General features: G+C 45.7%; 1 protein-coding gene across 2 annotated transcripts in view; it reads left to right on the top strand.

The window, feature by feature from the left end:
- ccser1 (coiled-coil serine-rich protein 1) overlaps nt 1-12,003 on the top strand; it is a 1,187,217-nt gene that overhangs the window by 177,133 nt on the left and 998,081 nt on the right. For both annotated transcript variants that reach the window (XM_055641555.1, XM_055641564.1), the window contains exon 2: nt 2,873-4,180. In XM_055641555.1, the coding sequence (XP_055497530.1) occupies nt 2,923-4,180 (1,258 nt within the window). In that variant the 5' untranslated portion in view covers nt 2,873-2,922. The remainder of the gene's footprint in view (nt 1-2,872; nt 4,181-12,003) is intronic.

Raw genomic sequence — 12,003 nt, 5'->3', positions numbered from 1 at the left:
ACAAAAGCGTTTTGCTGTACCTCTGTACACGGGACAATAATAAACCAAATTAAGCTCAAACTGAATGCAGGAATTCTTTTATGGGGAAGGGTTTTATTTTCAAGTGTATGTTTCTGTGAAGCAGCGAGCGAGGGCTGCTGGTCCACCTAATGGTCATCAATCATCGCGGACCCCAGGCAGCAAGGTATGAGACATGATGGACATCTTCAATCAGTAAAGAATAGAAAGCCCATGTATTTCTGCAGTGCCTTTCATGATTTTGGAAAGACCCAAAGTGCTTTGCGGCCAAGGGTGTACTTTCAAAGATTAATTGCAGTTATTATGTTGGAAAAATGACAGACCACTTTGAACCACTGTGAGCTTCCACAGACAGCAATGTGATAATGACTAGATTACCGCCATTTCAGCAATTTTATTTGACACGCAATGCTGACCAAGGCACTGAAGAGAACACCACAGACATAAGGAACTGCAGATGCTGGAGACTAGAGTAGAACACAAAGTGCTGGAATAATTTAGTGGGTCAAGCAGCATCTCTGGTGGACATGGACGAAGGCAGGCAGGTGGGACAAGTGTAGATGGGGCATGTTGGCCAGAGTGGGCAACTGAGGCTGATGGGCCTGTTTCCATGCTGTATGACTCTATAATTAAAATATAGCTAAACTAAATATTGAACACTCCGGTTCCTCTTCCAGTATTGGACCTGAGTGACAGAAGAGTTCCTGGATTCCCATCCTGTCTGAAAGGTAGCACTATTGATGGTGCAACACACCCTCAGTATTCCACAGATGAGACCAATATTTTTCCTGGGTTTTTACTTGATCCATCAGAGTTGTGAACGAAGGGGTCAGAGGTTATACATTGCTGTTCACAGCTTTGAGTCATCTCACTGAGTTTCATTCATTGAACCATTGACATTTGTAAGAGTGCCGCTTGCAATCTCAAGTGTCCCTTTCCTATCTGAAGAAGCATGAGATTGTGTTGAGTTGCAGTGTATTGTCTGTCGCCCAAAATAAGCACATTCTACACTGTGCTGGCATTATCAATGTTGTGAGCCTCCACACCGTGAAGCCAGTTGAATAAAATATTCTTCAATGCCCTCTCCTGGCCTTTTTATGTCCTGCAGGCTTTTACTGTTTCTACTTTTACTTTGTAGACTTTCAGAGATACAGCACGGAAACAGGCTATTCGGCCCATCGAGTCCATGTCCCCACTGACCAAAGACTACCCCGTACACTAACCTACACACACGCTAGGGACAACTTTACAATTTACCAAAGCCAATTAACCTACAAACCTGCACGTCTTTGGAGTGTGGGAGTAAACAGAAGAAAACCCACGCAGGTCATAGGGAGCTTACAAACTCCGTACAGACAGCACCCGAAGTGAGAATCCACCCTGGGTCTCTGGCTCTGCAAGGCAGCAACTCGACCATTGCTCTATTGATCTGCCACAAATTCCTTATCTTAAGTTTTAAAATATTGCAATGGATCAACATATACTATGACTTTTTGGATCAATACCCACAACTTCCACTTATGAAGAAACGTCCATGCTGTAAAATTGAATCAGATAGTTTTTACAAGTCTTTGATTATGTTGGCAGCTTTTCCAAGGCAGCATAGAATTTACGGTGGGGAGTCTGGCCTGTGTGATAGACTGCACTATGTCCACAACTCTCTGCAATATCTACAATAGAGCTGTTTCCAAACCAAGCTGTGATGCATCTTGACAGAACGCCTTCTATGGTGCATTTGTATGTAAATTACACATGAATTCTACAAGACAGTGAAGGGAAAAGATTGTGCAAAAAAACAAAAAAACATTACTGTACAAAAACACATTTGAAAATCAAGTCCCAGGTTGTGACCCATTGCCAGGGTAGGATTAGGGATGTGTAGGTCAGTTCAAGAACCTAATATTGTGTGTGTGTGTGTGTGTGTATATGTGTGTGTGCGTGCGTGTGTGTGTGTGTGTATATGTGTGTATGTGTGTGTGTGTGGTAATATATAGTATAATATGTTAATAATTCTGTAACAATAGTGTATTGTGTCAAGCTGCTTGTTATTCTGCTATTGGTTCATAGACTCATACAGCACAAAAACAGGACCTTGGACCCAACTTGCCAATGCCAACCAAGATGCCCCATCTTTACTAGTCCCATCTGCCCGCATTTGGCCCGTATCCTTTTCCTTTTCCATATGTCTTAAATGGTATTAGAGTACCTGTCTCAACTAGCTCCTCTGGCAGATCAGTCCATATACCCACCACCCTCTGTGTGAAATATGACAATTAAACACACTTGAATCTTGAAAGTACGAGTAACTGTCCCTGAACCTGGTAGTGAATGACTTCAGGCTTCTCTACCTCCTGACTGATGGTATCAGTGAGAAGAGGGCACGGCCGGCTGGGATGGTGGGGATCCTAGATCACTGATGCTACCTGCTTGAGGCTCAGTAATGGATGGCCATTAAATGATGGCCTTGCCATTGGCACTCAAATCCTACGAATTAATAAAACTTGGGGTGGCACAGCAGCGCAGCGGTAGAGCTGCTGCCTCACGGCACCAGAGGCCCGGGTTAGATCCTGACTACAGGTGTTGTCGGTGTGGATTTGGACCATGTGGGTTTTATCCGGGTGCTCCGGTTTCCTGAATATTCCTCCTATATCCCAAAGGCTTCTGTAAATTGTCTCTCGGCGTGGACTGATTGGGCCGAATGGTCTGTTTCTGCGCCGTATCTCTATAAACTAAAAACTCGGACTTGGTATCTAGCAATACCCTAACCTGGAGACAAACTTCATTGAAGGAAATTTTATTTCTGAGAAAGAAAAATGGTGGTGTTAACATTATTTCTCCCTCTCTCTCGCTGCAGGTTGACAAGAGGTCGGGTTTGACAGTCAGGAGGGCAGCGAGACGGAGCCGATGGGGGACGTGGGCGCTCGCCGTTCTACGCTGGTGTCCAGGCTGCCCATATTCAGGCGGAGCTCCTCGAAAAGACGCGACTCCCTTCCGTCCTCCCCGTCGTCCGCCACCAATGGAGTCCACACCTCCTCCCCGTCCAGCACCAACTCCAGCTCTAGCAGCGTGGGTAAGCGGAGGAGCATCTTCCGCACCCCCTCCATCGGCTTCCACTCCAAGAAGAGCCAAGAGCATCGCCTGGAGCCCCGCGACCCCAACGCCATCCTCCCCAACGGCGTCCAGGCGCCAGACGGTGCGGGCAGGAAGGACAACGTCAACGAGAATCCCAAGACCAAGAGCCGGCATTCATTTGGGTTGAGTGTCCCCCGGAGCAAGAGGATCACCAGATCGGCGACTGAAGACTTTGAGAAAGGGAAGGACCTCTCCCACAACAAAAACGTCTTCATGAACTGCATTAGCTCGGGGAGGTCGAGCATGGACGAGGGAGATGATTCTGGCTTCCCCGATGACAGCAAGCGGACCATCAAGCAGTCCAGCAGAAAGCTGCTTCCCAAGTCCTTCTCCACGCACCACAAGCTCTCCAAACACATTGCACGGAGTCAGTCCATAGCCACAGCAGAGCAGCCCAAGGTGTCACCAGAGGTCACTGTGGACTCTTTGAGGCGTCCTGTGATTGAAGAGCCCTCGAAGTATCTGCAGGTTGACAACCCGGAAGGTTCTCTGCACTCACCGCTGCTCTCCAGCGACAACACCACCATACTGACCCCGTCTGAATTTGTGCCAATGTCAGCCGACTCGGTCTCCGAGGCCGACAAGGAGATTTTGGTCTCGGCCGATCCTGACCGCGGCAATGGCCAGTTCGATGCGGCCGTCGCCGCTGCTGCTCCCACCACCGTCAACGCGCCCAGCCTTGCCGCTAGAGTCTTGACCTACGCGGAGTGCAGCGTCGAGAAGGAGACGGCCCTGCTTTCAGACGTGTTCGCCCTCGAAACCCACCCTTACCGTCCCCAAGTGGCGCTCAGAGGGCAAGGAAGTCCACTGATGGTTGGCCGCTTGGAAACAAAGGACGTGGTCCCTCGTGAACCACAAGCCGATCTCACCGCTGAGGAGGTTGCTTCTGTTGCTCATGATCTTTCATCACCTCAAAGTGGACCAGAGACGATGAACCCTTCCATTGGGAAGACCTGCATGTTAGCCAGCACTAACTCTGTCTCTATGATGAAACCTCAGGAGCAAAGCCAAGGAACATCTCATTCAACAGGTATGACCAGCATCGTCAATTTAAACTCTTTAATCATTTCCACTCTAACTTATGCTTCCCATTCACCAAGCCCGAGTTGTCCATCTTTTAGACAGTAAGATCCTTTTTTTCTGCCCCAGGTTAGAAATGTCCGAGACTAGAGGGCACAGCTCGAAGGTGAAAGGTGGAAAGTGTAATGGAGATGTGCGGGGCAAGTTTTTTTACACAGAATAGTGGGGGCCCGGAACACATTGCCAGAGGTGGCGGTGGAGGCAGACACCATAGTGGCATTTAGTCTGAACCTCCTTCACCCGAAACGTCACCTATTCCTTCGCTCCATAGATGCTGCCTCAACCGCTGAGTTTCTCCAGCATTTTTGTTTACCATTGATTTTTCCAGCACCTGCAGTTCTTTTTTAAACATAGTGGCATTTAAAAGGAGTTTAGATAAGCACATGGAAGTGCAAGGAATAGAGGATATGGATCATATACAGGCAGATGAGATCAGTTTAACTTTGTATCATGTTCTGCCAAAGTGCCCGTTCCTGTGATCATAGAATCATACAGCGTGGAAACAGGCCCAACTTGCCCACACGGGCCAACATGTCCCATCCGCACTGCGTTTGGCCCAAATCCTTCTAAACAGGTCCAATTATGTACTGGTCAAAATGTGTTTCTTAAATGTTGCGATAGTACCTGCCTCAACTACCTCCTCTGGCAATCTATTTCATACACCCACCACCCTTTGTGTGAAAAAGGTTACTCCTTAGCTTCCCATTAAATCCCCCTCACCTTAAACCTATGTCCTCTGGTTCACGACCCCTACTCTGGGTAAAAGACTGTGTTTACCTGAACTATTCCTCTTGTGATTTTATACACCTCTGAAAGATCATCCTCCTGTGTAACTGTGTGGCTTTCCATCAGGCGTTACAGTTCCCTCTCAAATGCCAGATGTGTGCTGTAGGTTAATTGACTTCTCTCAATAGTCTCGGAACACGATGAGCAGCAAAATAATCAGAGGGGTTTATGGGCCAGTGAGAGAGAGAATATGTTGCAGGGAAATTAGGGGGGAAACGGGCCTGGTGGGATTGACCCAATGATCTAAATCTCTCATTGTGCATTGTGTTCAACACAGCTATCATTTGAAGGTACAGATTAGATTATAACCTTGATATCTCCCCCGTCACTCATTAGAGTTTTATGTCACATTACTGAGGAAGTATGTTCATTAACATGAAAATGCATAGGTAGGAATTTAATAAATGTCAAGCCAGTTTCACTATTCAGTAGGACCATGGCGCTTCGATTCTGTGCCTCAACTGCAGTTTCTTGCCTTCTTTCAACAACAATTGATTCCCTCGGCACAGTGGTGCAGCGGTCGAGCTGTTGCCTTGCAGCGCCAGAGACCTGGGTTTGATCCTAACTACGGGTGCTGTCTGTGTGGAGTTTGTACGTTCCCCATGCAACCGCGTGGGTTTCCTCCCACATTCCAAAGACGTGCAATTGTAGGTTAACTGGCTTCTGTAAGTTGTCCCAGGAGTATTGGGTAGAACTAGTAGTACAGGTGGTCATTTTTTTAGCGGGGAATCGGTGGGCTGAAGGACCCGTTTCCATGCTCTATCTCTAAAACTAAAGTTCAAGTTTTCGTTATTGGTATTGGTTTATTATTGTCACATGGAGTCAGATACAGTGCATAATTTATTTGCTTGCCATCCAGGTAGATACCATACTTGAGTATAACAGGAACTGCAAACATTTAGATTAGTTTATTGTCACGTGTACCGTGGTACAGTGAAAAGTTTTTTATTGAGTGCTAACCAAACAGCGGAAAGACAATACATGATTACAATCGAGCTGTCCACAATGTACAGATACATGATAAAGAGAATAATGTGAATAACGTTTAGTGCAGGATAGACCAGTAAAGTCCGATCTACAACAAGGGCTGTAGTTAGAGCTTTAAACTAAATAGTGGGCGGGGAGGGGGGGTGTCAATAAATTGGAAGTATAAGGGAAAGAGAGTGCAGGAATTGTTACAGAAGTCACCCAAATTAATGGGACGGAAAGTTCAAGACGGGGTAAGAGAGTAAGGTTGGGTAAAAACGGGACCGTTGTGAGAGGGGAGGTGAATACCGAATTAATGGTGTTGTATTTGAATGAGCGTTGCATAAGAAATAAAGTGGATAAGCTTGTAGCACAGTTAGAGATTGGTGGGTATGATGTTGTGGATATTACAGAGACGTGGCTGCAAGAGGATCGGAGCTGGGAGCTGAATATTTAGGGTTATACATCATATCGGAATGACAGGAAGGTGGGTTAGGTTGGTTAGGAATTAAATTCACTCCTCAGTGACATAGGATCAGAAGATGTAGAGTCATTGTAGATAGAGCTGACAAATTATAAAGGTAAAAAGACCCCAATGGGAGTTATTTACAGGCCCCCTAACAGTAGCCAGGATATAGGGTACAAGTTATATCAGGAGATAAAATTGGCATGTAAAATCGGCAATGCTACGGGTAGTCAAGGGATCCTGGCTACTGTTAGGTCATGGGAAATTTCAATACGCAGGTAGACTGGGAAAATAACGTTGGTACTGCATCCCAAGAAAGGGAATTTGTAGTGCCTCTGAGATGGATTCTTCGAGCAGCTTGTACTGGAGCCTACCAGGGAAAAGGCAATTTTGGATTTAATGATATGTAATGAACCAGATTTGATAAGGGAACTCGAGGTAAAGGAACCATTACGAAGTAGCGACCACAACATGATAAGTTTTAATCTACAATAGAGAGGGAGAATGTGAAATTGGATGTGTCGGCATTGCGGCTGGGCAAAGGGGACTGCAGAGGCATGAGGGAGGAGCTGGCCAAAGATGACTGGAAAGCGATCCAAGCAGGAATGACGGTGGAACAGCTATGGCAGGAATTTCTGGGAATAATCTGGAAGATGCAGGATCTTTTCATTCCAAAGAGGAAGAAAGTTTCTAGGGGGAAAAAGAGGCGACCGTGGCTGACAAGGAAAGTCAAGGACAGTATAAAACTAAAAGAGAATGCGTATAACATAGCAAAGATTAGTAGGAAGCCAGAGGATTTAAAGAACACCAGAAAGTAACTAAAAAGACAATATAGGGAGAAAAGATGGAATACGAAGATAAGCTAGCTAATAATATAAAAAAGGATAGCAGGAGTTTCTTCAGTTATATAAAGAGCAAGAAAGAGGCAAGAGTGGGCATTGGACTGCTGGAGAATGATTCCGGAGAAGTGATAATAGGGAATAAAGAATGACAGCGAAGTTGAATAACTTTTTTGCATCAGTCTTCACATTGGAAGACACCAGCAACGTGCCTGAAATTCAAGAGAGCAAGGGTTGGAAGTTAGTGGAGTGGCTATTACCAGGGATAAAGTGCTTGGGAAGTTGAAAGGGCTGAAGGTGGATAAGTCACCAGGACCAGATGGATTGCACCATAGGGTTCTGAAAGAGGTGGCTTTGAGATTGCAGAGGCATTGATGGTGATATTTCAGGGATCACTAGAGAGGAGTGGTCCCAGATGATTGGAAAATTATCCCGTGGTTGATAAAGGGAGCAAGGAAAAATTGTGGAAACTATAGGCCAGTTAGTCTGACTTCAGTGGTGGGTAAGATTTTAGTGTCCATTATAAAGGATGAGGTTACAGAGTACTTAGAAGTTCACGATAAAATAAGCCGAAGTCAGCATGGCTTTGCGAAAGGGTGGTCTTGCTTGACAAATTTGCTGGATTTCTTTGAAGAAGTAAATAGCAGGACAGACAAAGGAGAGTCAATAGATGTTTAAGGAGGAACTGCAGATGCTGGAAAATCGAAGACAAAAATGCTGGAGAAACTCAACGGGTGAGGCAGCATCAACGAGCGAAGGAAATAAGCAACGTTTCGGGTCGAGACCCTTCTTCAGACTGATGTGAGGGTGAGTGAGGGAGGGAGGGGGGGGCGGGGGGGGGGAAGAAGAAAGGAAGAGGTGGAGACAGTGGGCTGAGGGAGAGCTGAGAAGGGGAGGAGAAAGTAAGGACTACCTGAAATTAGAGAAGTCAATCTTCATACCGCTGGGGTGCAAACTGCCCAAGCGAAATATGAGGTGCTGCTCCTACAATTATGGTGGACCTCACTCTGGCCATGGAGGAGGCCCAGGACAGAAAGGTTGGATTCGGAATGGAGGTGAAGTGTTGAGCCACTGGGAGATCAGGTAGGTTAATGCTAACCGAACGGAGGTGTTGGGCGAAGCGATCGCCAAGCCTACGCTTGGATTCACCGATGTAGAGCTGCTGACATCCAGAGCAGCTGATGCAATAGATGAGTTTGGAGGAGGTGCAGGTGAACCTCTGCCTCACCTGCAAAGACTGTTGGGTCCTTCAGTGACGTCAATGGGGGAGGTATAGCGACAAGTGTAGGTTTTCCTGCGGTTGCAAGCGAAAGGCCCGGAGAGAGGGTGGTTTGGGTGGGAAGGGACAAATTGACCAGGGAGTTGCGGAGGGAGCGGTCTCTGTGGAAGGCAGACAGGAGAGGAGATGGGAAGATGTGGCCAGTGGTGGGATCCCGTTGGAGGTGGCAAAAATGTCAGAGGATTATTTGTTGTATGTGACGGCTGGTAGGGTGGAAGGTGAGGACAAGGGGGACTCTGCCCTTGTTATGAGTGGGGGGATGGGGAGAGAGAGCAGAGTTATGGGGCATAGAAGAGACCCTGGTGAGAGCCTCATCTATGGTAGAGGAGGGGAACCCCTGTTACCTGAAGAAGGAGGACATCTATGATGCCTTGGTGTGGAACAGCTCATCCTGGGTGCAGATGCGGCGTAGACGGAGGAATTAGGAGTAAGGGATGGAATAATTGCAATAGATCCAGATAGATGCAACCTCATCTATTGCATCCGCTGCTCGAGATGTCAGCTGCTCTACATCGCTGAGACCAAGCATAGGCTTGGCAATCGCTTCGCCCAACACCTCCGCTTAGTTTGCATTAACCTACCTGATCTCCCAGTGGCTGAGCACTTCATCTCCCCCTCCCATTCTGAATCCAACCTTTTTGTCCTGGGCCTCCTCCATGGCCAGAGTGAGGTCCACCATAAATTGGAGGAGCAGCACCTCATATTTTGCTTGGGCAGTTTACACCCCAGCGGTATGAACATTGATTTCTCTAATTTTAGGTAGTCCCTACTTTCTCCTCCCATTCTCAGCTCTCCCTCAGCCCACTGTCTCTGCCTCTTCCTTTCTTCTTCTTGTCCTCCCCCACCCTCACATCAGTCTGAAGAAGGATCTCGACCCGAAACGTTGCCTATTTCCTTTGGTCAATAGATGTTGTTTACTTAGATTTTCAGAAAGCCTTTAATAAGGTGCCACATGTTAGACTGCATAGGAAGATAAGAGTCCATGGTATCAAAGGGCAGATACTAACATGAATAGCAGGTTGGCTGGATGGCGTAAGAGTGGGATTAGGACTGAGAGATAGATCAGCCATGATTGAATTGAGGAGTAGACTTGATGGGCTGAATGGTCTCATTCTACTCCTATTCCTTATGACCTCACCCACATTGTATTCTTGATAGATATGACAACAGTAAGTCTACATAAGAGCTAAAAAACACAGCCACATATATCCCTGGTTCACATTTTAAGCTTACTTTTATTTTGGATATAGTTGGGCCACACACAGATAACAAGTTTTTCTTCCCATATTCTGCCTGGAACCTCGCTACTGATCTCAGGTAAAGCAGAGATTGGAATAATGGAGGATCAGGGCTGATAATGTCTTTGCAGACATTGGTGGTCAAAGAGGTCTCAATGCACTTCACTGCGATGATCACTGCAGTTTTAGAGATCAATGGTGCAGTTGAGAGTGTTTCAAACAACCATATGTGTATTTGTGCAGCTATGGCTAACAAAACGTTCAAAGATGTTAGGGGTGGCACGGTGGCGCAGCAGTTAAGTTGGGCCATAGACCCAGGTTCGATCCTGCCTATTGTCTGTCCAGTTTGTATGTTCTCCCTGTGACTGCGTGGGTTTTCTCCGGGCGCTCCGGTTTCCTCCCACACGACAAAGACGTGCAGGTTTGTAGGTTACTTAGATTCTGTAAAATTGTCCCCAGTGTGTAGGATAGAACTAGTCTATAGTTGATCGCAGACTCAGTGGGCCGAAGGTCAATGTTTCTACACTGTATTTCTAAACTAAATTAAATTAAACTAATCACAGCTGACAATACTTGATTCATAATTTATAAGGTATTGAAGTCCTACCTTTTCCATTGGGAAATTTAATTTTAGTGAAATAATCCAAAACAAAAGAAACAGCCAACCACTTTCAGTAAATTATTTACAAAGTGAGATAATTCAATTCATGACTTTATTTGGAGGAGTTCTAAAAGCACCTTTCAGCTAATGAAATTGTTTTGAAGAAATAGAGTCACTTTTACAAACCAACTTATGCGCCATTTTCCTTTCCTTTATCATCGTATTTGATCATGGAACAGAACAGCACAGGAACAGTCTCTTCGGCCCACAGTCTTAGTTCTACTTTTAGAGATACAATGTGCAAACAGTCACTTCGACGCACCGAGTCCGTGCCACTATAGATCATCCATTCACACTAGTTCTATGTTATCTCACTTTTGCATCTCCTCCCCACACTTCACGGCAATTTACAGTGAACAATTAATCCACAAACCCCCACATCTTTGGGACGAGGGAGCAAACCTGACCATCCAGAGGTAACCAACGTGGTCACAGAGGGAACGTGCTAACTCCACACAGACAGATCAGAATCTAACCCGGGTCTCTGGCGCTGTGAAGCAGCAGCTCTATGCCACTGTGCTGCACTAAGATAATATGGATTAGCCACAGCTGTCTGCTGTTTTGCATCTTTCTGTAGTTATGGAATATGAAACTAACTGAAAGGTCCCACGAAAGACAATGTTAAAATATATAGAAACATAAAAACATAGAAATTATGTGCAGGAGTAGGCCATTCAGCCCTTCGAGCCTGCACCGTCATTCAATATGATCATGGCTGATCATCCAATTCAGCATCCTGTACCTGCCTTCTCTCCATACACCCTGATCCCTTTAGCCACAAGGGCCACATCTAACTCCCTCTTAAATATAGCCAATTAACTGGCCTCAACTACCTTCTGTGGCATTGAATTCCAGAGATTCGAAAAAATGTTTTTCTCATCTCGGTCCTAAAAGATTTCCCCCTTATCCTTAAACTGTGACCCCTTGTTCTGGACTTCCCCAACATCGGGAACAACCTTCCTGCATCTAGCCTGTCTACCCCCTTAAGAATTTTGTAAGTTTCTATAAGATCCCCCCTCAATCTTCTAAATTCTAACGAGTACAGGCCAAGTCTATCCAGTCTTTCTTCATATAGACTATATAAAATCACGAGGGGATTTTAAGGTGGATAGTCACTTGTTTTTATGTTTCTATATCACATTTTTCCCAGGTAGGGGAGTCTTAAACAATGGGCATAGATTAAAAGTGAGAGGGGAAAGATTTATAAGGGAAGTGATGGGCAACATTTTCACACAGAGATTGGTGGGTACTTGGAATAAGTTGCCAGAGGAAGGTACAATTGCAATGTTTAAAATAGATTTAGACAGATGCATGGATAGGAAAGGTTCACAGTGGTATGGGTCAAACATAGGCAAATGGGACGAGCCTACGTAGACAACTTTATCAGCTTCTATACTTTATGGCTGTATTAGATTAAAATAAAAAAACACGCACTTTGATGGACATCTCGTTATTTGTCAGGTTGTTGTATTGATTTCTCGTCTCCTGAAGGCTTTTTTTGATTTTGCCTGAGTTTATAAAGAAGGGGCAAGAGACAG

Source organism: Leucoraja erinacea, chromosome 1, assembly GCF_028641065.1.
Source record: "Leucoraja erinacea ecotype New England chromosome 1, Leri_hhj_1, whole genome shotgun sequence".
Taxonomy (NCBI): domain Eukaryota; kingdom Metazoa; phylum Chordata; class Chondrichthyes; order Rajiformes; family Rajidae; genus Leucoraja; species Leucoraja erinaceus.
This window is presented reverse-complemented; position numbering and strand designations above follow the sequence as displayed.